This window comes from Cydia pomonella, chromosome 13 (genome assembly GCF_033807575.1).
Source record: "Cydia pomonella isolate Wapato2018A chromosome 13, ilCydPomo1, whole genome shotgun sequence".
Taxonomy (NCBI): Eukaryota; Metazoa; Arthropoda; class Insecta; order Lepidoptera; family Tortricidae; genus Cydia; species Cydia pomonella.
In genome coordinates, this window is record NC_084715.1 from 17,969,598 (window position 1) to 17,995,559 (window position 25,962).

The following is a 25,962-nucleotide window of genomic DNA, read 5'->3' on the forward strand; positions in this document are numbered from 1 at the left end:
TGAGTATAAAAAGATCTAAACTCACTAAAAAAATACTAAAACCATGTCATTTAGTATGAACATTTTTATGAATAATATTATAATTTTGGGAAAATGTGGATCGATGTGAAATATAAATTCAACATAATTGCACGACGGATATGAAATGTATGGGAAGATCCGCGGATATATTCATATATATCAGAACCAGATTGCAAACCCTAAACACAAACGATTTTTATTAGGTAATTTATTTAAACCTTATTGCACAAAATATAAAAAAAATACAAATGGCGGACTTAATGCCTAAAGTTATTCTTTACCAGTCAACCATAGGGCTAAACAGAAATGTAAAAATGGTGCAAGTAGGAAAGTAAGAGAATAAGAGAGAAAGAGATTTTTAGCTTATCCATTACGTTCGAAAGCTATTTCCTACTTTAAAACCTCAAAACATTATTATATGAAATAAATACATGTGAAGTAATATCTATAACGTGACACTAAATATAATCTAAATTAAAGTTTAATATACACGAGGCAAAACGAACGGTGTCATAAATATACCACATTACATTTATGGCAAACTTTGTCCAAGAACAATGCACGATAAAGCAATCAAAAAAGGAAGAATAACAATAAATATACAGTATTTGTTATCTACCAGACACTTGACGTCAATTCTCTTCACGCTTCAATTTACTTAGTCATCGAAAAACAATTGGAAATATTATTTACAAAATGACAAATGGCGCTTATTTAATTCTTGTATTAATAGGCCACAAATGCCACAATGTTAAACTCGTACTATTGAACTATTATTACCACGTATAAAACAGGCACAGAGAATCAGTATTTTGCGCCATGAGCTGTTTTGACAACAAACCATAGAAGCGGAGCGTGAAACTCGCGACCTAAACGCGTAAGCGCCATGATTTTTTTTTTTTTTTTCTCTTTATTTTACGGCGCTTACGACGTTTTAGTCTCGTGGTACAGGTTGCGATTGCGACAATTTTGATATTTGGTATCGATTCTCTATAGTAATAATAACTGAATAACTCGTACAATATGTATTAGCAATACATTAAGCGACATGACAGCAACTAAAAATGTATTTTTATCTACAGTCGCCATCAGATGAATAGGAGCGGCCAAGGTGCTTAAAAGTATCTAACCACGCAATCTAACGCCTTGACAATACAGACGTGTTAAGCTGTTTGTAAGCACCTTGGCCGCTCCGATTTATCTAATGGCTACTGTACATATGTCTATGATTTCATGTAAAACATGATCTACAATCTTGATCTGATATTGCATTAATCTGTCGCTATGGCGCTTAGTCCACTGTATACGTCGACGTGCGAGCGGTATGTCGGTATAATACGCGCTTAGCGTTGTCTCGCTCAAACATCGGAGTAACGTGCAAATCGTATGCAGTGTGCTAAGCGCCATATTACGCAAAATACATTAATTTGTTGCCTATTGAAGAAGATTCATAATAATTACAAGAAGATTCTATAATATGTTACCATTCCTATTATAAATAATCAATCATTAATAATAATCAATGGACGATTAGTTGTATATTTGTGGTTCATATATTTCACCGTGCTTGACGACTACCATAAACAATGTAGGTACCTCAAGCACGTGTACACTATTAATGATAATTAATAAATCATTTAAAATGAATTAACTTTTAAATCATTATGCAGCTGTCTAGTTCAAACGTAAATTAGTATTATATATGAGTCATTTTCTTGTTACGAATTTTCTTGCTTAAGGGGATACAGGAGCTGAGATTTAAATATTCTAAGCGAATATATCCGTCTCGCTAACGAAAGCGACTCCTAAAACTAGTGCAATAAAGACAACGCCAGGTTAGGCGAATAATCCTGCGTAAAAATCTCAAAAAACGATATTTCGTACTCGACTGTTTTCTCCTCCAAAACTCAACTAAATGTAAGGTAATTTTGAGATTTAAATGGTAATGAAAATGAAATTATGTGTGTCGGACTGTTTTGATTTTAGGCTAATTGATGTCAGTTTTGAATACCATGCTTCTCTTTGCGGCCTAGTAAATTAGGCCGTATTTGCAAAAATTTGAAGAGCACTAGCGCCTTAAGAAACAAAAATATCAAAAAAAGGACACAGGAAAACAGTCCAACACAGATATTAATAATAATAATCTGTGTTGGAAAAATCATTGCTCTAGCTTCAAAAACCACAGAGGAAACAGTCGAGTACGTTTGTATGCAGAAATGACCACTCCTGTTGCCTCTTAGCCGCCCTGAAACTGCCTTTCCATACAAATTTAGTCCTCATTTTCCTCTCTGGATAGTAACATTATTAATATATTTTGACAGTTTGTTGTATATCAACCACAGCTATACCCCTGTTTGATTTTTTTGCGTATCTTTATTTATTATGAAAGTTAGGATGCATTTAAAAATATGAATGAAAATCTGTTTTTGATTCAACTTTTACATAAATAACAAAAAAAAACTCATTTTCCATAATATCAATCTCTAGAGAGAAAAACGGGGACTACGTTTGTGTGGATACATCGAGGCTGCTTAGGTGTTTAAAACGTTTCAAACGTGACAATAGAGGCGTGTTCAGATATATATGACCTTGGCCGCTCCGATATTTTTGATGACAGTGTTGACGACTGTACCATCAGTTTTCGTCAAGAATAAATCTTTGAGGCATCAAAATACAGACGTTGTTTTTTGTATAGATGTCTCCTTATTTTTGGTATCTCTTTAAATTGGATTATATGTCACAGTCCAAATAAAAGGGACCTTATGGTGCTCGGCGCTTACACCATTATTAGCGGCGCACTAAAACTAATGCGGTTACTACGAGTATGCCACGTAAGCGCCAACCGCCATAAGGTCCCTTTTGATTTCGACTGTCACATATATGTATTATGTATGATTGTTGTGAAATTGTGAAATCTCAATTTCCCTACCTATAAGTACGAGTACATAAAAATCCTCCTATACCTAGCCAATAATTAATACATTACTTCAATACCCAGTACAGCCAATTACCTCCTGAGTGGGCCTCGACAAAAATTGCCCAATAGGTATGAAGATAAACATATTAGTCATGTAATCTGACAGGTCGGTAATATGAAATTTCCTTTGCCACTTTAGTATGAGCAAAGAGAATTTGAAATAGAGGTGGATTGTCAAAGAAAATTTTGTAGCCACAATAAATTTACTGACATCTTTAGACACATGATTAAAACTTTTAGAACGCCATTTTACTTTGATCCTCCATTATTTCACTGATATTTGTTACATTTGTTAAATATCAAAAAGTGGCGCCATCTTACCGGGCACTATCCAAAGTTTGAGGCACCATAGCTCGAAACGATGTCGCCATACCTTTGGCCTTTGATCTATTAGATGGCGCCAGTTTTTAATATTTAACAAATTAAACACATATCAGTAAAAGGATAAGGATCAAAGTGAAATGGTGTTCTAAAAGTTTTAATCGTGTTGAAAGATGGCAGTAAATTTACTATGGCTACAAAGTTTTCTTTGACAATCCACATGTGTTTCAAATTCTCTTTGGTACTTGAGTAGTCCTTGAACCTTGTATTGTCGCCATCATATATATCAGAGCGGCCAAGGTGTTCGTAATATTTGAACACGCACTCTAAACGCCTTGACAATAGAGATGTGTTCAGATTTTTATGAGCACCTTGGGCGCTCCGATGTATCTGATGGCACTACAAAAGCGGTGTAATTTACAAAATGACTAATATAGTTTATACTTTAGTAACACTTACGCTACTGCAATGCTTATCAAGGCATCTTATATGATAAATAAAGTTTATGAAAAAAACGCTCCTCGAAAAATCAAGTAAAAATTATGCTCGAATATGTGGCGATATACCTTTGGCTTATACTCGAGAAGATGGCGACACCGTTTGATATTTAACACATCAGTGAAATATCATGGGTCAAAGAGCCATATGTTATTCTAAGGCAGTGTCTTACCTGAGCGAATAACTCGCGAATGCGGAGCGGCGCGGCGCGGCGCGGGTGAATTCAATCCTTTTATACCTATGGAAGTGTGAAGTGTCCTACGTGGGCGATCTCCGAATGCCGTTGGGCCGCCGCGCCACGTCGCATTCGCGAGTCATCGCCCACGTAAGCCGTGCTGTAAGAGTTTTAGTCCTGTGTCGAAAGATGGCAGTAAATTTAGTTGCCTACAAAATTTACTTTGACAATATGCCTCTACACTAAATTCACTTTGCTGTTGCTACAATAGAAAATGCTTCTAATTTAGTAAATATATTATAGTATTTTATGCAACAGTTGTATAAGAAGGGTCAAAAAAGGCGAGTGGCGTGAGTTACAATGTGACAATGTAAAGGAATACGCCACGAGAATTTTTTGACCTACTTATACAACGTTGCATACAATATTTTTCCTACGAGTCAACAAAAATAAATCTTAATTTAGGTAAACAAATTACAGCAAAAGTATATAGCCAAGACGCGCGAGCATACCTTGTTACGCGCCCGGCCCGCCCCGAGCCGCGGCCGGCCGGTCGGCGACACCTCCTCGTAACTCATGAGGCCCTGGTACTTGCTACTTGCTAAATTAATTTTTTGGACAGTTTTTTCTCAATTTTGGCCACCGTAGCCTACGGAGACTGAGCCGGAGCTGAGACGGAGCAACGTTAAGCGGTCTTCGTAGTCTATGGGTGTTGCTATATTACGGGTGTCACATGCGTGTTTCTGACTTATGAAGTAATTATTTTTACTATGCAACCAAATGAATATTTTGTAAGTTGGCATCAATGCACTTAGTTTAAAACTGTATTCGTTTTGGTTTTGTTAGGTTGGTAGCCATTAATCGCAGTAACATTATAGCTTATAAAAGCACAAGAGCTTTTATGAGGAATAGACAATATAGACTTTTCTTGAAACCTTTTATGTATGTTCTTATATTCGTGATAATGAATGCATAAATGACAGATAACAGTAGAGGAGTAGGAAAATAGTTTAAAAAATTATTCCGCTTTCGATAATTACCCAAATGCGCCTTACTGTGTTTATGAATCAATGAGTATAAGTAGATTTACTAGACCATAATAATTTTCGGAATAATGTGTGTAGATTTATTTTCGAGTCAGACTAAGCTAACTCTTCACCGTGTTTGATAGCACAGAGTGTGAAAGTGTTATTTTAAACGTCATAATTTCATAGACGTTTGACTTTTATGAAAACACTTCCACACTGATGAAACGGTGTCTATGAAACCAGTGATAATCCAATCAATGCCTTTTTCTTCACGTAACACCTTGTTTATATCTACTAATACACTCACGTATATGTATGTAATATCACCGTAATAAATGCTGGTATATAAACCGAAACGTGGTAAATCGATCAATATTTGTTTAATATGGAAAAACTACGCATGTAAAAATACAACATTATACCTACTTATTATTTACTAACTTGCGATAAAATAAAATAGTCACAAGGTGCAATTTAAATCATTATTTTATATATTCATGACAACTGAGAATTACATTCACACATTACACACACACATTCCATTCATTCTTACTACAGTCTTTTGTTGAAAATTTTATACCACGTCAGTCGCAAACAAGCATACATTTTGCATGATATTTGTATATCAGGCTGTTACCGAAATCTATGTAGGCGTCCAATACCAAAGTAATGCGTTGACAATACTTTAAAAGCATGTTCCTAGACACTTCTTTTTTCAAGAAACCCCAAAGAAAAAGAAAAAAAGATTTTCTTGCTTACCTAGTTATAGCAAGAGTGAAAGAGATAGTAATAATGACCCCAGTCGTCAGTTTGATTCCAAGATATTATAACATTAACAGACTGAACTGACCAGTGGTAAGCCTTAATTCGTTGCAATAAGTTTCAAAAACGATCAGCTAACTTTGTTGCCGGTACGAGTACCTAACCAGGAGACTCCGTGCGGAGGTGACATCGCAATGGACGTATATTGAGATACAAAAGGCGAGGTCATGTGTGATTGAGAGTTTCGTTTCTGGAAGTTTATTTTGATGCCTACACCTGGCTCGCCATCTAAATATGGATCAGGACCTATATTATAACGATACTACAAGACATACAAAATAACACTTATTCACTGACGAATTGAAAACACAATCTTTATAAATAGCTGGGAAATTCTAACTATTTAAATCCATCCGTCCTCTTAAATCTTTTTGTTAATTTATTTAGAAATGTAATATTTAAATAATAAAAACACGATAGGAATATAGCTCTTTCGTCACAAGAGATATAATAAGCTGTGGGCTGCAAGCTGCCCTCATCACGCCAACCACTCCTATGACTCCGTACTCGTACTTATCTACTCACCAACATCCAATCTCTTTTCGAACGCCCACTCTCCAATAGACGTAGCCCAGCTCCCTTTATGAAGTTGTGGACTGCAGGCGGCCCTCCTCACATTACCAACCACTTCAATGACTCCGTATTGTAACATTTACTCACCAACATCCAATCCTTGCTCCAGCGCCCACTCTCCAATAGATGTAGCCCAATTCCCTTTATGAAGCTGTGAGCTGCAGGCGGCCCTCGTGACGTTGCCATCAAGCCCGATGACGCCGTATTTAGTTTTTACGCCAGTTAGGTATGATGTGGCGGTGCAGGCAGAGTCCGGGACTTGAGCGTCGAGGCAGTAAGTCTAGAAAAAAAGAGAAGTTAGATAAACAGAAAAAATAAATATATAAAGTTATAAACAGATTAGACCGACATTTAGCGATAAGATCGCTCTACGTATACATTAATAAGTGGATTTCTATATTTTTTTACATACATATATAAACTCACGCCTGTATTCCCAAAAGGAGTAGGCAGAGCACCTGTTACTGCTAATTTCAGTGCCACTAGCAATTAAGGGGTTTCATAAAAATAACGAAATTGTGATATAGCACAATGTGATAGGTTGCCATGCCATCGCCCACAACACACTTTAAGATACGTCAAATATTAGGTCTAGATCGGATATGTCAGTGTCAAAAGTGACGTTTTTGTTTGAAGAAATGTCACTTTTGATATTGTCATATCTCATCCACCTAATTAATTCTTTGAGAAAATAAAGTTCTAAAAACCTAAAATAAATGGCATTGTACGGCTCCAATAATTAGCGGTAACTCTGGTTGTCAAAAGTTGATATTTGATAATTCAGTCATCACAAAACATATTGCGCTGTACATTGTCATTTTCTTCATAATGATTTTATCCATAGATCTAGAATGAATGAATTTCACTTAAAAATAATTGAAGTGTGCAAAAGGCAATCTATCAGATATACTCGTATGAATATTACAATATGAGAGCGATTTCTCTCGCTCTAGTAGCAGTACTTCTGACTATATCTTAGTACATACTATTACAAAAACATAATAATATACGCAATCATATATTATTCAATTAATCACTTTTGATGACTTTTGACATCACTGCGTTTTTGGTCGACCTTTTAGTATTTGAAAGGCAATTTTGTACATCGAAGGATTTTTTCTTTATCTTCACATATCTTTTACAGTAAATGAATCTTTGCTTTAGCAATGTCTTAACCTTGTATACGGTCAACCGTAATTAAGTGGCATAGCATGATAATTTCCTTCCAGTTTCCTTCCTCGCATTGTAATTGTTAAACGAATGTCACGCTGTCTCCTCTTGTCTGCCTTATTGTTCTTGTATATTTCGAATCGCTAAATTAGACTTTAAGGATACAGCAATAAGAGTCAGTGTATCAATATAATATTTCTTAAAGAATTGTAGAATAATCAGATTGGGACATTTTATGATTATGTCGAAAGGTCATGATCGCGGTAATGGTAATGTTTTCATCATTTAGAGATCAGTACAGTTTCTCAATCAATCAGTATTTTATAGTGCAATCTGTAGGTAATTGTTTTCCGCTTCAAGCTAACCTTGCCTTGTGTAAACAGGTAAATTATTTTTAACAATATATAATTCTGTAATATAGGTACAATTGAGCCGCTTAACTTCAAACTTGGATAAATCCGATCTACTTTTACATTATGCATACAAGTTACTTTATATATCATAGATATTTTAGTAATTTTTGTTAACTTATATCCAGCGGCCGTTCGTTTTACATCAACCAAACTTGTTATAGTTCGTGTCATCCACGATGACGCTCAGATTTGTCAAATCTAACCTTTAATTACATGCCATTACGAGTCAAGGTACGCGTTTTCGTGAATGACACGATCTATATCTTCGAATGAATGTACTTAAATTGGAACCATATAAATAGGATGGTAAAATTGCTTTTTAAACGGGCTTTTGTTGACAGTAGCAGTAGTAGCCGCTGCATAAAAGAAACAAAAACTTTTGTTTAACAGATTAGGGGTTTAAGCCCAAAAGGTCACCTCAGAAAATTCCAACGATAAATAAAAACTTGGAAAAATAATAGTACGTTTTCGTTTATTTTGCAGCTACAACCGTACTCCATTCGTATTCATGCGTCACATTGTCAATAAACCGGCAACAGACGGCACTCACGAAGGTTGGCAAAATTTGGAGCTCATGGGAAATGGCGATGACGTCAGAAGACGTGCGGCCCTGCGCGGGTTCCTTGAACGTGACAGTCTAACAGATATAGTGATGATTGTTGGAGGTTTTGATGTTTATTCTGACGTTAGTAAAGTAATATTAGGGACGTTTTAACTTTAACAGATCAGAACTATATCCAAAAAATTGGGGCGCATGGGAAATGGCGATGACGTCAGAAGACAGCCGGCCCTGCACGGGTTCCTTGAACGTGACAGTCTAACAGATATTGTCATCATTGTTGGAGGATTTGATGTATATTTTTACCTTAGTAAAGTAATATGAGGGACCTTTTAACTTTAACAGATCAGAACTATTTAAAAAAATTGGGGCGCATGGGAAATGGCGATGACGTCAGAAGACGTATGCGGCCCTGCATGGGATTTCCTTGAACGCAAGTCTAATATATATAGTGATGATTGTTGGAGGAATTGTACATTAAGATTATTAAGTGATCATTTGATAGTAAAGTAAATATTAGGGAGTAATTTTTAACCTTAACAGATCAGAAGTATATCAAAAAATTTAGAGCGTAAGTGAAATGGGATTTTTAAATAATGTTCGCATAAACATCATGTTTTTGATTTGCTAGATGTGACATTCTTTTGTTACTTACGGCCCCATTCGAACTTTAAGATACGTCAAATATTAGATCTAGATACGATATGGATCAGATATATCAGTGTCAATAGTGACGTTTTTGTTTGAATGAACGTCACTTTTGACACAAACATTCCATCCATATCGTATCTAGACCTAATTTATGATATCTTAAAGTTCGGATTACGCCGTTGGTCAAATAAACTTGATCTTGAATGCAAATTATGTTAAGCTTTGTCCACAGACGGGACTTTTTTGTTTTAAACCCTGTGTAAGAACTAAGAACATAAGTTAAATTAGGTAATTAATTGCCTTAATATCTACACTACATCTATATCCTATTGTATAAGGTGCTCTTGACCTACTAACGATAAAAAGATTATGAGCAATATGACTAATCACAGTTGTCTTTATAATTAATTAGGTGAATGGATGATTGCGAACGGATTATATAAAATGAAGATCAAAACAAGTGCTAACGATTTCAATACTATTTGGTTCTTTCTGCGAGCGGCACAGATTGCCATTATTATGCTTTTGGATAAAGTATCTTATTGCAATGACTTTAAAGATGAAAATGGTTTGTTTTTGGTAATTAAAGAGAGCAGTGTCACTTGTTGTGTTGTAAGTAAGCAGTGAACCAAGACGGGTAAACAGTTACGCAGATAAAAAATGCAATTGAGATGGTTTTTGCGTGACAATACTTTTTCTGGCAATAAATTTCGAACCATTCAGTAAGTAATTAAGTAGCTCCATGTGTAAACTAACATTCATGAATTACATGGTTGGCATGGTTGATTGGTATGGCATTGCTCAAAGGTTAACTGGAAGAGATCCCTGAAAGGGATAAGTTCGCCTTTGTACAAATGATGTGTGTTCTTTCCTGTTTTATGTTTCTTTTTTACTACTACTAGGTACTACTACTACTAATTTTGGTAAGATAGTTGAACTAAATAACTTAAGACTAATCACAACTGCTTAGCTGCGCTTTTTTTTTTTCGTTTACTAATTTTGGTATATATCATAAATTAGATTCTTAAAAATCAGACCAAACTAACTCTGTAAGTACAGACTTTGCAATGACAAAGTATAGCAGGGCTACTATCCAACATCAATTTGTGTAAAAATATGGTATTTATTGTGGTCTAGCAAAGTCTAGGAAATCCTTACAAATAGTGGGCATAAAACTTTACAATACTCTAGATGAACAATTAAAATCTACTTTGGACTCGATGTTTGAAAAAAATCTTAAACGGATATTGCTGGACATGGCGTGCTATAGTGTTGATGAATTCGTTAAAACTACAAGTCAATGACCCATCTACACAATCGTTAAATCTGATGTACCTGTGATATATATTTTAATTGTATGATGTTACCTAATGTGTAGTATAGAATAAGCAATTAGCAAAAATGACATGTAATTTATTTTTTATCAATAAATGATCTATCTATCTATCTACTATTAAAATTCGTCACGTCAAAGTCGATATAGGAGAAGCCCATATGGATTTTACCTGCGGTAGTATCATGGTTCCATTTTTATCACTTGTCACTATGCCCGTCACTTTCGCGCTTACATACTTGTTAGAACGTGACAGGCATGGTGACAAATGATAAAGAGCCGACCATCTTAGCCCTACAGACTTGATAATATGCAGTCGAGAAATTTGATTTCTATACCATTTCGTACCCTGCCATAGTGACAATCTAAATGAAAGCCACTAGGGATCTCATGTTATTATAATTGTGACATGGTACAGTCTAGTATAAATATTGGGTACACACAACTTACTATAGATATACCGGGTAACACGAGTAAATAATTAAAACATAGATTGTACTCCTTTGTTTAGTCTTCTTCTTCAACCTAGCGTTTTCCCGGCCTAGCGCCAGGGTCCACTTTCCTACTTAATCTTCTCCACTTTGCCCGATCTTCGGCATCCTCAGATGTGAGATTGTTCTCTTCCATGTCCGCTCTCACGACCTCCAGCTACTCCTTTGTTTAGTAAATTTTAAAAATTATGAAATCTTTAGACAGTGGACAACCGTTACCAGGGACATGGAGCGGGCGCAGATCAACACCCAGACAACCCAGGACAGAAAAATCTGGCGCCTTCGTACGAGGAGGGCCGACCCCAGATAACGGGACAAGGCAAAGAAGAAGATGAAATCTTTAGACTTCCTGTTTTTCATACAAATTAAATATAACCTTCAATTTACGTCGCCACCATTGTAATTGACGTCACTTGTCATACCTTAAGAGTGAACATGATCGTCCATACAAAAAGAGAAAACGTTTTGCACTTCTAAATGTTTTCCATTTCCCATGATTTTTTAAGTATGTTATTGACACAACGAAAAACTAGGTTTTCCATTTTTTTCAAACTTTGCAAAACAAAAAAAAAAATTTTAAACAAAACCTAGAATATACGAGTACCTACATATTATGCTGAAGCGATCGATATCAAAATCGATTTGTTAAGATTTAGTTAGTGGAAAAGGTTTTCTCCCGAAATAGAATTCGATAGAAAATTTTTGTTAGATTCGAAAAGCTATTTATTTTCTCTCTTAAACATAACTAAATTCGCTATACATTGCGTCTTAACTTTAAAGTGTGCTAATAATCAATAACATAACTTATTTGTATAAGTCGCCGGACAAATGTCGGTCAGTTTGGGGAGTATAGCCTACAGTTTAATTTTTTGCTCCTATTGCATGCTTCACCCGGTATGTTACTTAAAAAATATGCACGTCACATTTGTTACCGCGGCCGGAAAAACTTCCCACTTTATCGCTTGCCGTAAGGACGGTAAGGTTATTCGTATAAAGATACAATCAAATCTCGTCATTATGGCAAGCGACAAAGTGACGTTAATATAATTATGTTAATTCAAAAATAAATAATTTGGGACAATCTTACCCAGTTCGACCTAGTCCTAAACTAAGCAAAGCTTGTACTATGGGTACTGTGACGATATACATACGTATATACATAAATACATACTTATATACATAGAAAACATCCATGACTCCGGAACAAATAGCTATGTTCATCACACAAATAAATGCCCTTACCGGGATTCGAACCCGGAACCATAGGCTTCATAGGCTGGGTCACTACCCACTAGGCCAGACCGGTCGTCAAATGAACATAAATTTGGTTGTATGGCGGCGGCGGCTAGGTTGGTGTCATTCATAAAATCTGTGGAATATACTCGTATTTTTGAGTACACATCACTTTTTTTTTTAATACTACGTCGGTGGCAATCAAGCATACGGCCTGCCTGATGGTAAGCAGTCTCCGTAGCCTATGTACACCTGCAACTCCAGAGCAGTTACATGCGCGTTGCCGACCCTAACCCCACCCCCCCTCGTGGAGCTCTGGCAACCAACAAAATGGTAAATAAATCAACTTCCTTGACCGTCCCTAAACATTTAAATTTAACAAAAACTGCACCCAATCTCATGTAACTGTACCTTGATCGTGATCGCTCTGATAGACAATCATTCGGTTTTTACCAGAATTCAGCACAAAGCTTATGTAATTGAGTGTACCAGTGCGAACTTCCTTATTGGAATTACCCGATGGCGGAAGAAATATACAGTTAAGTTCTGCGAAAATTTTGATTCCGATTGGGTCTCTCTTTAGTATACTTTCAAGGATATGTCCGTCTGCACATGCGTAAAGAGAAGGTAAAACAAAAATTTTATATGCTTAAATTATTCAACATGAGTTGACTTTGATAGTCCACCAGGGGCCCATTTCTCGAACGATATTAGACTAATATTAGTCTACGAACTGTCAAGTCATATGGGTTACCACGGCAACACACTAATATCTACTATTAGACTAATACCGTTCGTGAAATGAGCCCCAGTAGTGAACTAATGGTGTCAATTTTTAGATAATGATTTAATGATGGATTTCTTGCCACCGAAACTTTAGTATAATTTTAAAATAATATTAAAACATTACATCAGATCGCAATATTCTTGGCTCTAACAGTATATTTGGCGTGTCCATTTGGACAGAGAAGAGCATTTGCTCTTCACTCTTTTGGTGTTGGTTTATTAGTCTGCCTACTCTATTTATCCGCGTTCCATATTTTCACCACCATTGTATATTTAGCCAATGTACGGCTACCACCAGGGGCCCATTTCTCGAACGGTATTAGTCTAATATTATTAGTGTGTTGCCGACTTCATAGGGGCCCATATTATATTAGTCCACGAACTGTCAAGTCGTATGGGTTACCATGGCAACATACTAATATTAGATTAATACCGTCCAAGAAATGGGCATTTGTTTAACACTGACATATTCGCTAACTTGTAAGTAACTTCTATGCATCTCGCTCGTACTCGCTTATTAGTATTAGTATTCGCAGTATTAGCGAGAGAGAAGTATTTTCTTTATTAACGAATAAAAAACAGCATCATTCATAAAATAGAAAGTAAGTTACGCAGACGTTAGCGAATATGTCAGTTTGACACTGCTAAGGCAGTTGTGGTAAGGCTACGTCGGTGGCAAACAAGCATACTGCTCGTCTGACCGTAAGCGCTCACCGTAGCCTATTAACACCCTGCGCCCAAGTTGGGCTCTGCTCTAAATCTGAAATGACATCCTCTGTGCTGTGCCCTACAACACAAAGCGCAATTAAATCTTTACTTACCCTAGCCAATCCAGTAACAGGGAATCTCTCGAACTCCAAAACGTTTTCTTCTCCCAACCCGTTGTTCAGCTGCCCACCGAAGGTCCTCGCCGCCATGACAGTAGCCAGGGACATCCCATCACCAACAAACAATATACCATTATGTGCTTTATTGGTATTTAGTGTCTCTGCTATTTTGGCTTTGATGGTGGTCTTTGCTGCTTTTTTCCAGTAGGAACCATGTTTTTCTTCGGCCGGGATATAAGCTGGGTTCATGATGGTATCGAGAACCTTTCTTGGTTTGGGTGTGATGCCATCTTGACCTGTAAATAGAATTTAAATGTCAGTCTTCGTTTCCTATGCAGAATTTTGGGTAGTAGTTAAACATAAATTTATAGTACCTATAGGTAATCTAACTAGTTACTAATGAACTATAATTATTACGTATAGAACCGGCACAGAGAACCAATATTTTACGCCATGAGTTATTGTCGTTTTAACAACAAACCATAGAAGCGGAGCGTGATTCGCGACCTAAACGCGTAAGCGCCATTAATTTTTACGGCGCTTACGACGTTTTGGTCGCGGGGTACAGGTTGCGATTGCGACGATTTCATTGTTTGGTATGGTATCTCTATAGCAATAATATATAAATAACTTAACTATATATAATTATATAGCTTAGCAATTGTAACTAAAGTTTTCTGATTTTTTTTTAACTAATTGAAGAGACAATAACATTAGACGCCGATACAAATAACAATAATGCGATTAAGTAGGTATTTATAGATGATGACAGTGATATGAGTTTATTTAAACGATAAAAACCTTAACCTAACGATTTATCGGATAAATACTTAATGCACTTTTTAACCATGATCTTCATGTACGAACTGGATAATTAAAAAAAGGTAAAATCAAATAAGACTAATAACATTTTCGCGTAATAAATTGATCTAATAACGTAAATGACTTCAGAAAATACTTTTTTTATCATATTTTAAGCTGGAGCCATTTCTTAGTTTGTTTATAGTGTATAATTATTTTTTTATATGAAACTTGAAAGATTTATTTATATTAGATAATAAAATTCAAGGCACCTACATTGATAAAACAGAATAACGACGTTATTTTTTTTCCTTGAGGTAAAGACCTTATAAAATGGAAGCATATAAAATTTGCTTAAGATTAAAAATTATAATTTTTCATTTTAATAAGGAAGCTATTTTTGTCATCTTTGTCACAGGTTCAATAAAATCAATTCTTTATTATTATTTCTCATTTCTCAAGCGCTGGAAGTGGGTCGTTGTTGTTCTAAAAAGTGTGCAGAAAATTATACGTTTCGGCTCTAGAGCACTGTACTTTCTAAGTACGTTTTTTTCTTTTTTACGATAAGCAATAAAACATTGGTTTTTTTTAATAGATTTGTTATAAAATTTCCATTCCGATAATTAACGCCTCATTCCATAAATAACGATATTTGTACCTAAAATGTTAAATGAAATTTAAAATATCCTAAAAAAAATATTATTTATTGTATAGTGTATTTTTAGCTGTGTTTTGTTAAATGTACATATATTTCAATTTCCTCGTATTCAACATGAAAAGTAGAGTGTTTAACTCGGGTGAAAGGTACCATTTCAGTCTCGGACTATTGGCGCTCGAAAGCACTTTCTTCGACAAGCAGTTGGATAAATTAGATATCAAATTATAAAATTACATAACTTTCGAAATACTTAGCTTAAGCTCGATCGTTAAATCTTTCTAACTGTGCCCTTGGTCTATTTTATATCACAAACTATTTGAAAGATTTGTATACTTCTCGCTTCGATTGATGATTCATAATGATAATTCATTGAATCTCTTATAGCTGTGCATATTTTTATTACAGGATTTTTACATTTCTAATTAAATTAATGAGCTTAACTTAAAAAACATCGGACAAGTTCGAACCGAACTCGCCCACCGAGGGTTCCGTACAAATTTAACTTATTTTTTTAATTTTATATATTACTAATTTATAGTTTTTATATTTTTCCCAGTAGGTACTTGTAGTGTAAGACGATACCTATTATTTGCCAAATTTCATAGTTCTAGGTCAACGGGAAGTAAGCTATACATTTTGATTCCCTTGAGAGTGCCGAAATATACGTTTTTCGCGGCATAATCGGCCGTATGTTTACGTTAATTTTGAAGTTTGATTTTCACAGCTTCAAGGGCCTATAGAATAGGTATAGTTTTAATTTCAGTTAGTTAGTCCATACCTCCGCGCGTTCCTGAGATAAAAGTTCTTGACAGACAGACAGACGGATGGACGGACGGACAACAAAGTGATCCTATAAGGGTTACGTTTTTTTTTTCCTTTTGAGGTATGGAACTTTTAATACTATTAAGATATTCAGAAATGGTTAGCATAATATTTCTAATTTTATCGAACCAATATGTGTGTGTATGTATGTGGTATAGTTCGTGTCATATACGATGACGCACAGATATGGCAAATCAAACTAGTTTCCTTGCTAAAAATTGTTATACAAAGAAAATGGAGCAAGTAGAATTTTTGTGTGTAAAACATGGTGTGTTCATCTCATATAATATCATGTTATTTTAGAATCTCGTTTTCAAATGAGAGCAACACAGCCCGATTCGAACTTTAAGATACGTCAAAAATTTCCTAAAGATATGATATGAATTGTATATGTCAGTGTCAAAAGTGATGTTTTTGTTTGAAGAAACGTCACTGATATATCTAATCCGTATCGTTTCCTTAGCAAATGTTTGAGGTATCTTAAAGTTAGAATCGGGCGGATAACTTCGATTGTATGTCGGCTTGGTTCGTGTGACTCTAAATGATGATTTACGCTAGAACGCTACAGGTCCGGGCCGGGGCATCCGACACTTCGTTTACGACGGATGCTTTCTATAGGAAACTGAAGTATCGGACGTCTCAGCCAGAACCCAAAGCGTTCCAGCGTGAATCCGTGAATCAGTCAAATAAAAAGTAACCGTAGCGGTGATATGTCAGTTTCCTAACGAGGAAAACCAGGCAATGACACCAGTTAATATTGTCAAATGGACATAAGGTTTTAACAAAACATGGAAAATGAGCGACCGTGACAGTGACGCTTCAATTTTACGGTCCAATGCACAATGACTATTGCACACCAAGAATATCATTATTAACAGCGCTCTTAAGTTTTAACGAGCTGCAGAAATTAAATGAACAAGATAACAACAATATTGTTCTCGAGTAATTAAACTAGACATTTGAAAATGTAATAAATATAAAGAGCCTCGGTAGAGAGAGAGAGTACCATTTTGTACCATTTGGCGTTGAAACTCTAGGTCAATGGGGTCTCAGCGCGCACAAGTTTTTTAGCAAAAATTGCGAAGCATCTGTTTGAGGTAACTAGTGACCGAAGAGCTGGCGGTTCCCTCGCACTACGTATCAGTATTGCGATACAACGAGGAAATGCCGCCAGCATCGTTATTATTAAACAAAATATAAATTTAGTTTAGTATTTGTACAGTTGTGGAAGTACCTCTGTAGGTATAATGTATTTATATATTATATTAACTAAATTGTAAATAAAAATAAAACTAGACATAATACTCGTACTTGTACATATTATCGCGGTTAGAGAAGTTGATACGAGTATCACAAATAATTTAAAATTTAACGTTAAATATTTACATTTCATAATTGAGTTATATGTAAAAAACTTAAGTAAGTCACCTGTTGTATGTAGTTGTGACGTGTTCGAATAGACATTTGTTTTGTTTTTGTGTGTCTTTTAAACATGTATTGTCTATTCGAACACGCCACAACTACATACAATACAATAGGTTAAGTTTACTTGCTTAAGTTTTTTACCTATATTCATTATTTGAGTTTTTCGATAATAAATTTTGATGATAGATTGTGACACTGGGGATTCCGTGTTTTCTGTTGCCTGATAAAATTGCAGGACTTCAACTAATTTTTTCGTCGTAATAACCCCATCATTACTTTTACCCCGGTTGACCTAACCCGACTATAAATGGGCTGAACTCTTGAAGGGTTTTTTAGAATTATCTGGAGACCTCATCAGACAGGTATTCACTGGCCAGCAATGAGAAAAAAAAAACATAAATATTCAAAACCAGTCTATGAGAAATCGGGAAATAAGCGTAAAATAAAAAATCTGACGAATTGGAAACCCAATAACAAAATTAAAATGCCCTTCAACAGTAAGTCAGTATCTTCTGATCAGTGTCGTAAATTGTAAATATTACGATTCATTTACAGTGGGACGACACTCATACTTTCGGGTTTTCTCGGGTCCGTTCGGCTGAGCATTGCTCCGGGCAATTATTAGGGTTGGCACAACTTGAAGTCCCTATACGTGCACGACCACAGATGAGATAATGACTTGAATTTTGACAACCCTAAGGGGCCGAAGGGGATAGTGCTATACTTTAGAAAACGGCAGCATAATTTGGTTAGTAGGAAGTGTCATTTCAGTACGGTAGTAAGTACTTACTATTATTTATTATTGATCAGATTAACGGCCCAATTCGGAAAATGCTTATAAGATGTCACAGCGATACGATACTGATATGTCAAGTGTCATCTCTGTACGGTAGTAAGTACTATTATTTATTCTTTGTTATTGATCAGATTAACGTCCTAATTCGAAAAATGCTTATAATATGTCACAGCGATACGATACTGATATGTCAATATCGAAAGTGACGTTTTTGGTTGAATAAATATCTTTTGACACTGACAGATCGGTATCACTGTGACATAAGCATTGTTCGAATTGGGCCGTTAGATAATTACGTAATTATTATTCTGTTTTGATCACATGTGTCTAGTCTTCTCATCACGTTTAGGTAACTTGATTACTTCATTACAAAATCGATTGATATTACTTTATCAATGTCACGTTCGTTTTTTTTGTTCATTTAATATAACATCATAATATTTGGTTGAGTAAGCTGCTGTTTTTATTTCATTGATATCAAAGATTTGATTATTTTGTTTTTAGCTATTTTAGCTGATATAAGGATAATTGTAAGTTGGTAATGAGACAAATAAGTAGAGTAAGTACGTCAAGCTCAGTGTATGTGATTTTTAATTATTAATTTAGCCATCTCTTTGGTTTTCGAATTACATAATATTAATCCCTATACCGTGAAACGGGCTAGATTGGAAATACAGAGGTGACTTTATAATATCAGTAATATTTTTATGCAGAATTTTGGGTAGTAGTTAAACATAAATTTATAGTACCTATAGGTAATCTAACTAGTTACTAATGAACTATAGTTATTACGTATAGAACCGGCACAGAGTACCAGTATTTTGCGCCATGAGTTGTTGTATTGACAACAAACCATAGAAGCGGAGCGTGAATCTCGCGAACTAAACGCGTAAGCGCCATGAATTTTACGGCGCTTTTGTCGCGTGTCCCGTCACATTTTGGTCGCGTGGTACAGGTTGCGATTGGCACAATTCCATTATTTGGTATTGCTTCTCTATAGTAATAGTAACTCAATGCTAGTTACAGGAAAAAATCGAGTAAGCAAAGAATAATTCCAATTTTGGCTCTTTTGAGACTATCATAACCAACATTTTTTTTGAAAATTTATTCTAAGGAATAAAATGAGAAGTGCGAAGATGGTGCAGGAATCATAATACTGAAAGTCCCCCAAGACCCTTCTTTTCTACGACCTCAACATATCACTACTGCAGCAGTTTCTTTTTTATATGCTCTTTACCGTCTCCTTGTTCATAAATACGTATATTGTATAGCATCTGTTGTCATATTTAAATAAAATGAGAAATAGGTCATAGCATTTTATTTATATGAATTTGCAAATTAGACACGTTACGATTTACAGAACTATCAGGCCAATTTGCATATTCACCTGACATAAAACCAATATTTGAATCATTTTGAAATCATATCAGCTAGCTGTCAATCGCGCGGGCATCTCCCTCGCACTAAGACTTGTACGGCCAAGTTCGAGCGAAATGAACTTGCGAATGACAGCTAACGCTAACTGATATGATTCCAATATTAGTCGTGGCTATGTGAGCTGTACACCGCGTACACTTAGCTTGTTGAGTCGTTATCACAGTAAACTCACAATACTCTTAAGCGCCATAGACGCTTTTGGCGCTTAAGTACTTTATGCCAATTTCCGCATTCTGAATAAATTCCAAAAACTGGATCGACAAAAAATATATTTAATCACAGAATCTGGTCACAAAATTTCACGAGAATCAGTTAAGAATTGCGACCTGTAGAGGAGAACATCCGGAGTCCCGGACATACGAAAGCAAATGCCCGAGTTAAAATGGAGACCTTCACTAACGCTTCGGTCGATAAAATATCGTTTTGATGTCAAGTGCACGTTCGAATGGGCCTACACTATTGCGCGGGAGCACAGGTATTTGTAAACTTTAACAAAATCAAAGCTGAACCTTATGTGACGGTGTTAAGGTTGATATTAGTCTGTATTAATATGGCTGGTGTAAGTCAAGAATGGTTGTTCCGTAGACATGCTCAATTGAGTTAATAAACTCCGGACAAAACCGCTGGAATTGTGTTATATTTGTGGTGGATTTCCATGTTTAATCTCTAGTAGTTTTTAACCTAGCACATACACCCACAGAGGGCCAAAATAGTCACGGTCTGGGTGTCGCAAAATGGGCGAGGAGCCGGCAGGCCCAGGCGGAGACGGCGGGATGACCTGGCCGCATATCTCAACGGCTGGCCGGAGATTGCTCAAAACCGAGAGATGGTAATGCAGGGGAAGGCCAGCAGTGGGACCACATAGGCTATTAATATGTATATAATATAGTTTTTAACTTATGGCGGGCTATATAAGAAAAATTGGCAGTCAAAATCGAATCAAAAGCGACTGTGTTCCATTTAATAATGCTTCAAATTCCATTGGAGCTAATTTGTACTGGTTTTATTAGGATTTTTTGTGCATTATTTTATACTCACCTAAAATGTGACTCTATATATTTAGCCGGTACCTTTATTCATAGTTCTGTGTCATGGTTTGTTTTTTTATTTATTTATGCGAGTGTACACTTATAATGTTTTGTTTACAAATGAATAAGATTATTTTTAATAAAATAAGCAGTGGTATGTCAGCTGCGTTGCACTTTTGTTATGTACACTTTTATACGTTGAAACTTACAATGAATAGGTATTTCATTTTTAAATGTATGTATTTATTGTACCTATGATCTTTCTTTTACTTTTCAATTTTTTTTTATATACGAAATTGGATGTATGTACGAAAAACTAAAATTAGGTAGGCATATAAAATTTCCCTTTAAGTTATTTTCAAGGGCAACATCTAAACAAAAAATAATGTTTACCCTGGATTGTATTAAGTATTTTAATTTTATAATATTGCTGAAACTCAAACATAATACTTAACATTTTTTTACATATTGTTGCTTTACATTTTTTTTTATTCCTAGCATTCCCGTTTGTCGTAGCATTTCTTCAATCCAAATCACATTTTTTCAACATAACATTATTATTTTTCGAAATATTCCTACAATAACAAAACACACACTTCCACAAACACGCACGTACCTGCGCACACGCCGGCAACGAACACCAATAGCAACAGGCGCGCCATCACTGCCATCCACTCGCGCGCACTCCGCTTTAAGACTGCGTCTGCAACGTCACGAAGGCTTGAGGGATTGTTTTCAACAAGGGATTAACCTTATCGCGTTATAATTTAGTATAATGGTGAGTTTGTGAGCACGTGGACTTAGTTTTACAATTGTGTGAATATGGGCCAATTTATTGAAGTTGTACACTACACATTCGTAAATTGTTTGTTTGTAAGTTTATCCCATTCCGTTACCATTTGTTTGACCGACCAACCGTAAGTAATCATTTATTGTCAGATTGTGCATGTCAATATAGATGTTACAATGGTATACATAAATAAATATTAAGTGTCACAATTAACTGATTTACGGTTTTTAATGTACCTGTTCCTAAAATACAATAATAACGTAAAAATTAAACTTACCTCGAAATAATTATTAAAAGTATAAAACAAATAAAATACCGAAATTTAAAAGGGTAATGTAGTGTACAGCTCTAAACAAAATGGACCATATAATATATTACATATTTAGTTAGGTTTTGGAAATAATAGTCGTTGTGGGTGAATTTGTACCTGCAACATCATTCAAGGCTTGAGAGGTGGTGTGCAAGGGGTTACTGAGATAATGGTGAGGTTATGAGCGCGTAGACACATAGTTTACACCTGGTGATGAAGTGTGTGAAATATGGTGAGATTGTGTGTCCGTGTGTAAAATATGGGCCAATTTATTTAAAGGTTAACTACGCTATTTTTAATTTGTAATTTTTATGCGACTATTCTTAGAATCATTCTATTGTAAGAGCCCAAAAAAGGTGTCCCAAGATTTTTATTTCCATTGCCATTTTTACTTTGACTTTGTATGACAGTAACAGAATGGAAGAAAAGAAAAATGTATGGAAATTTTGAGTTAAGTACTAATTTCTCCTATTACGAAGTGGAAATAATATGCAAATCCCAAAATTCAAAAAAAAAAAAACAGTGGTCCATATAATATTATGTTATGACATGTTTAGTTACGTTTTGGAAATAAGAATATAAAATATTTGCGACTGAACTGAATAGAGTCATGTTTTAATATGATAATTCAAGTAACATATCGTTATCATATCTCATTCTTCGAATCGGACCGACGATCTATAAATGTTGTCGTTTTAAAATGAAGTGGCTTTTTGATGGCGGGTTCGTGTGACTTTTTGGTTTTACACATCTTAAAACACCAACAAATCATAAGCTTAGGGTTTAAGGTATAGATAAGATAAAAAAATATTAATGTGGAAACAAGTTTGTACACAATTATTTATCTCATTTAAATTGATTGCATCGATATTTTAAGACATTGATTTTCCTTATATAAATACGTAAGTATGTTTTGTTTTTACCCAACTACGAAAAATCCAGAAGGGAGCAATTTACTTAGCAAGCTTGGTGGCCATTGACCATCACCAGTGGCCATCTAATGACAGGCCTTACGGGCACTAAGAATAGTGCTAGTTCAGTGTTGTCACCCGATTCGAAGAATGAGATACGATAACGATAAGTTCTGGTTTAGATAAGTTCTCATTTAGATATCGTTTGTATGTTGCATAATTGACAGAAGCAGCTCGATTTGGGCATGCAAAGTCACTTTGACGTTAGAAATATATATACAAAATAGACGAGGTAAATCATCAATTTAGTCGATCTTTACACGACTCTTCGTTTTGTAGATATAAAAAATATGTGACGTTCCATGGGTAAAGGTACCTTAACTACCTTATGACGGTTGGAGCTTACGTTGCGTAAAACCGCATTAGCGTCGGAGCGTAGTTAATAATGGCGTAAGTTCCGACGCCATATTTAAGGTACATCACATATTTTTGATGTTCATATAATAATAATTTTCGAAACGCTTTGCTCCAATGGCTTCAAGTAACGAATATAACCAAGAAATAATACGTTTGTGAAAATTAATAATTTCTCCCGTGTCTGTGACTCCATTTTATTCGAATAATATATTTTCCGTACTTACTAACTTTACAGAGTCATCTTTAAATCATGGCAGATGACGGTGAAAATGTATCGGTAACGACTGTGAAGGAGCCATTAGATCTTATAAGGCTAAGCTTAAAAGAAAGAATATACGTAAAAATGCGTAATGAACGAGAACTTCGTGGCAAACTGCATGCTTATGATCAACATCTAAACATGGTCCTAGGAGATGCAGAAGAGACAATCACAACAGTAAAGATTGATGAAGAAACATATGAAGAAACACATGATTGACGACCGGTTTGACCTAGTGGGTAGTGACCCTGCCTAAGAAGCTGATGGTCCCGGGTTCAAATCCTGGTAAGGGCATTTATTCGTGTGATGAGCATGGATATTTGTTCCTGAGTCATGGGTGTTTTCTATGTATTTAAGTATTTATAAATATTTATATATTATATATATCGTTGTCTAAGTACCCTCAACACAAGCCTTATTGAGCTTACCGTGGGACTTAGTCAATGTGTGTAATAATGTCCTATAATATTTATTATTTATTTATGAGGAAGTCTACAGAACAACAAAACGGACTATTCCCATGTTATTTGTGAGAGGTGATGGTGTCATATTAGCCTCACCACCAATCCGAGTTGGAGTATAAGTAAGAACAAATAAAACATTAATAATAATTATATATTTTTAAATCAAAGCCATTTATAATTCATGTCCTCCACAATGACGCGCAGATTTGTCAAATCTAACCTTTAAAAAATAACAATATGAGTCAAGTCACGCGTCTTCTTTAATGACACGATCTATTATAGACAGGCTATTCGCCCCGTGCATGACTGTGGCGCCGCCTTACTGAGTGTGGGACATTTTGCGGTTGTCCCACGAAATTTCATATTTTCACCACGTCGTGCGTTGGCGTCGCTTGTAACTTTGCACATAGCCAATAATAATATGAAAAAAATCAATTAAGAATAAACCAAACAATCTAAATTACTTAAAATTTTAATTTTATTTTCTAATATTTCATAGAACTGTGTTTAATCAATAATGGCGTTATGTATCGTTTGTCTTTATCTGTCATTTTGACTTATTTGTAAGAAAGAGATATAACATAATTAAACTAAATCGGGGCCGTAAAGTTTTATGTTATGAATAATGGGGTAAAACTTTTTCCAAAGAACATGCCAATTTATTTTCCTATATATTTATATATATATATATATATTATAGGACATTATTACACAAATTGATGAAGCCCCTCGGTAAGCTCAAGAAGGTAGAACAGTCATCAAAATTGAACTTTACATCAATATCATACAGTCATGAAATCTCTTCTTAATTAATTAATACATACCTTAGGCGATTAGTACGAGTAAATAGTGTTTTAATTAGTTTATCTGCATACATATCATAAACCCTCTATGATGCCTTCAAAATCCGTAAATAATGGCTACATTACGATAAACTGTTTTGTTACAACAAATTTCTTATCTGTGATAATGTTGTAATTGCTTCATAACTACATCAAAATCGATTTGGTTATGACATTCAAATTTGGAACATCTCTGAAAATAAGTTTTTGGCAAAAATTTCATTTTTGGTACAAGCACTTATCGCTGACTGTACTTTTCCTTCCACAGGCAGCTAATACTCATCGAGCAAATTCTAAAAACCCCAAACACAATTAGGTTGCGTTGTTTTATCACAGAGTTATTCCTATGTCCACCTCTTGTCTCCATCATCAGATCAGCTCGATGGTACCATAATATTGCATTGTCACCCGACTTACATATGTATGCAAATTTTCAGCTCAATCGGAAACCGGGAAGTGGATCAAATTTAACTTGCAAGATTTGATTACAAACAGACAACGGTCAGGTGAAAGTAAATAAAAGCCTGTAAAAAAGGAATTCGATTTTACCTCTATTCTAATATCAGTCGAAATGCATTTTTGTTCGAAATGAAATGTCAATTGCATACAATTTTGACATATCTCGCATGTTAGTTTGTATCGAATGATACGGAAATAGGCCACCTACTTTAGTTTGTCACTGAATTAAAAAAAAAACTAGGAATGAGTGACATGCGTGAACAAAGTTCTCATTTAACGCCATTTGACATACAATTTATCTTTTAATTAGTTTTAAGTATAAAATTAATATGTTTTTTGTTTTTAAAGTAACTTCAGCAAAAGTTTCGTGTAAAATGAGCGCCCACAACCCACACTCGTGTATTTTAATGCTTTTTATTATGTAGAAGTCACAGTCAGTAATAATAAAGCGGGATTCAAGAGACTTTGATTCCAATCTTTTAACATCGGAAAACTAAATGTACCGTATAAAAAAATCATGACATGATAATTAAAAGGCTTTTAATTTCGAGAGCTTAGGTACAGTGACAGCTGTCACTTTAATATTTTAGACAGCTGTCATCGTCCAAGTTACGTGACAAATACTATAACAAGCCTGCTGGATTTAATAATTATACCCTGCAGTA

At 35.1% G+C, this 25,962-nt stretch overlaps 1 protein-coding gene and 1 pseudogene across 1 annotated transcript in view; one reads left to right on the plus strand and one right to left on the minus strand.

Annotated features, from left to right (window-relative positions):
- The window catches only part of LOC133524449 (membrane-bound alkaline phosphatase-like), a 30,872-nt gene extending 9,246 nt beyond the window's left edge, over positions 1-21,626 (minus strand). The window contains exons 1-3 of the mRNA XM_061860489.1: positions 21,462-21,626; positions 13,873-14,174; positions 6,503-6,695 (exon numbers count right to left, since the gene is read on the minus strand). Of these exons, the coding sequence (XP_061716473.1) occupies positions 6,503-6,695; positions 13,873-14,174; positions 21,462-21,516 (550 nt within the window). The 5' untranslated portion in view covers positions 21,517-21,626. The remainder of the gene's footprint in view (positions 1-6,502; positions 6,696-13,872; positions 14,175-21,461) is intronic.
- Positions 21,627-21,831: 205 nt separating this feature from the next.
- Positions 21,832-24,138, plus strand: LOC133524451 (U6 snRNA-associated Sm-like protein LSm3; annotated as a pseudogene).
- Positions 24,139-25,962: the final 1,824 nt, after the last annotated feature.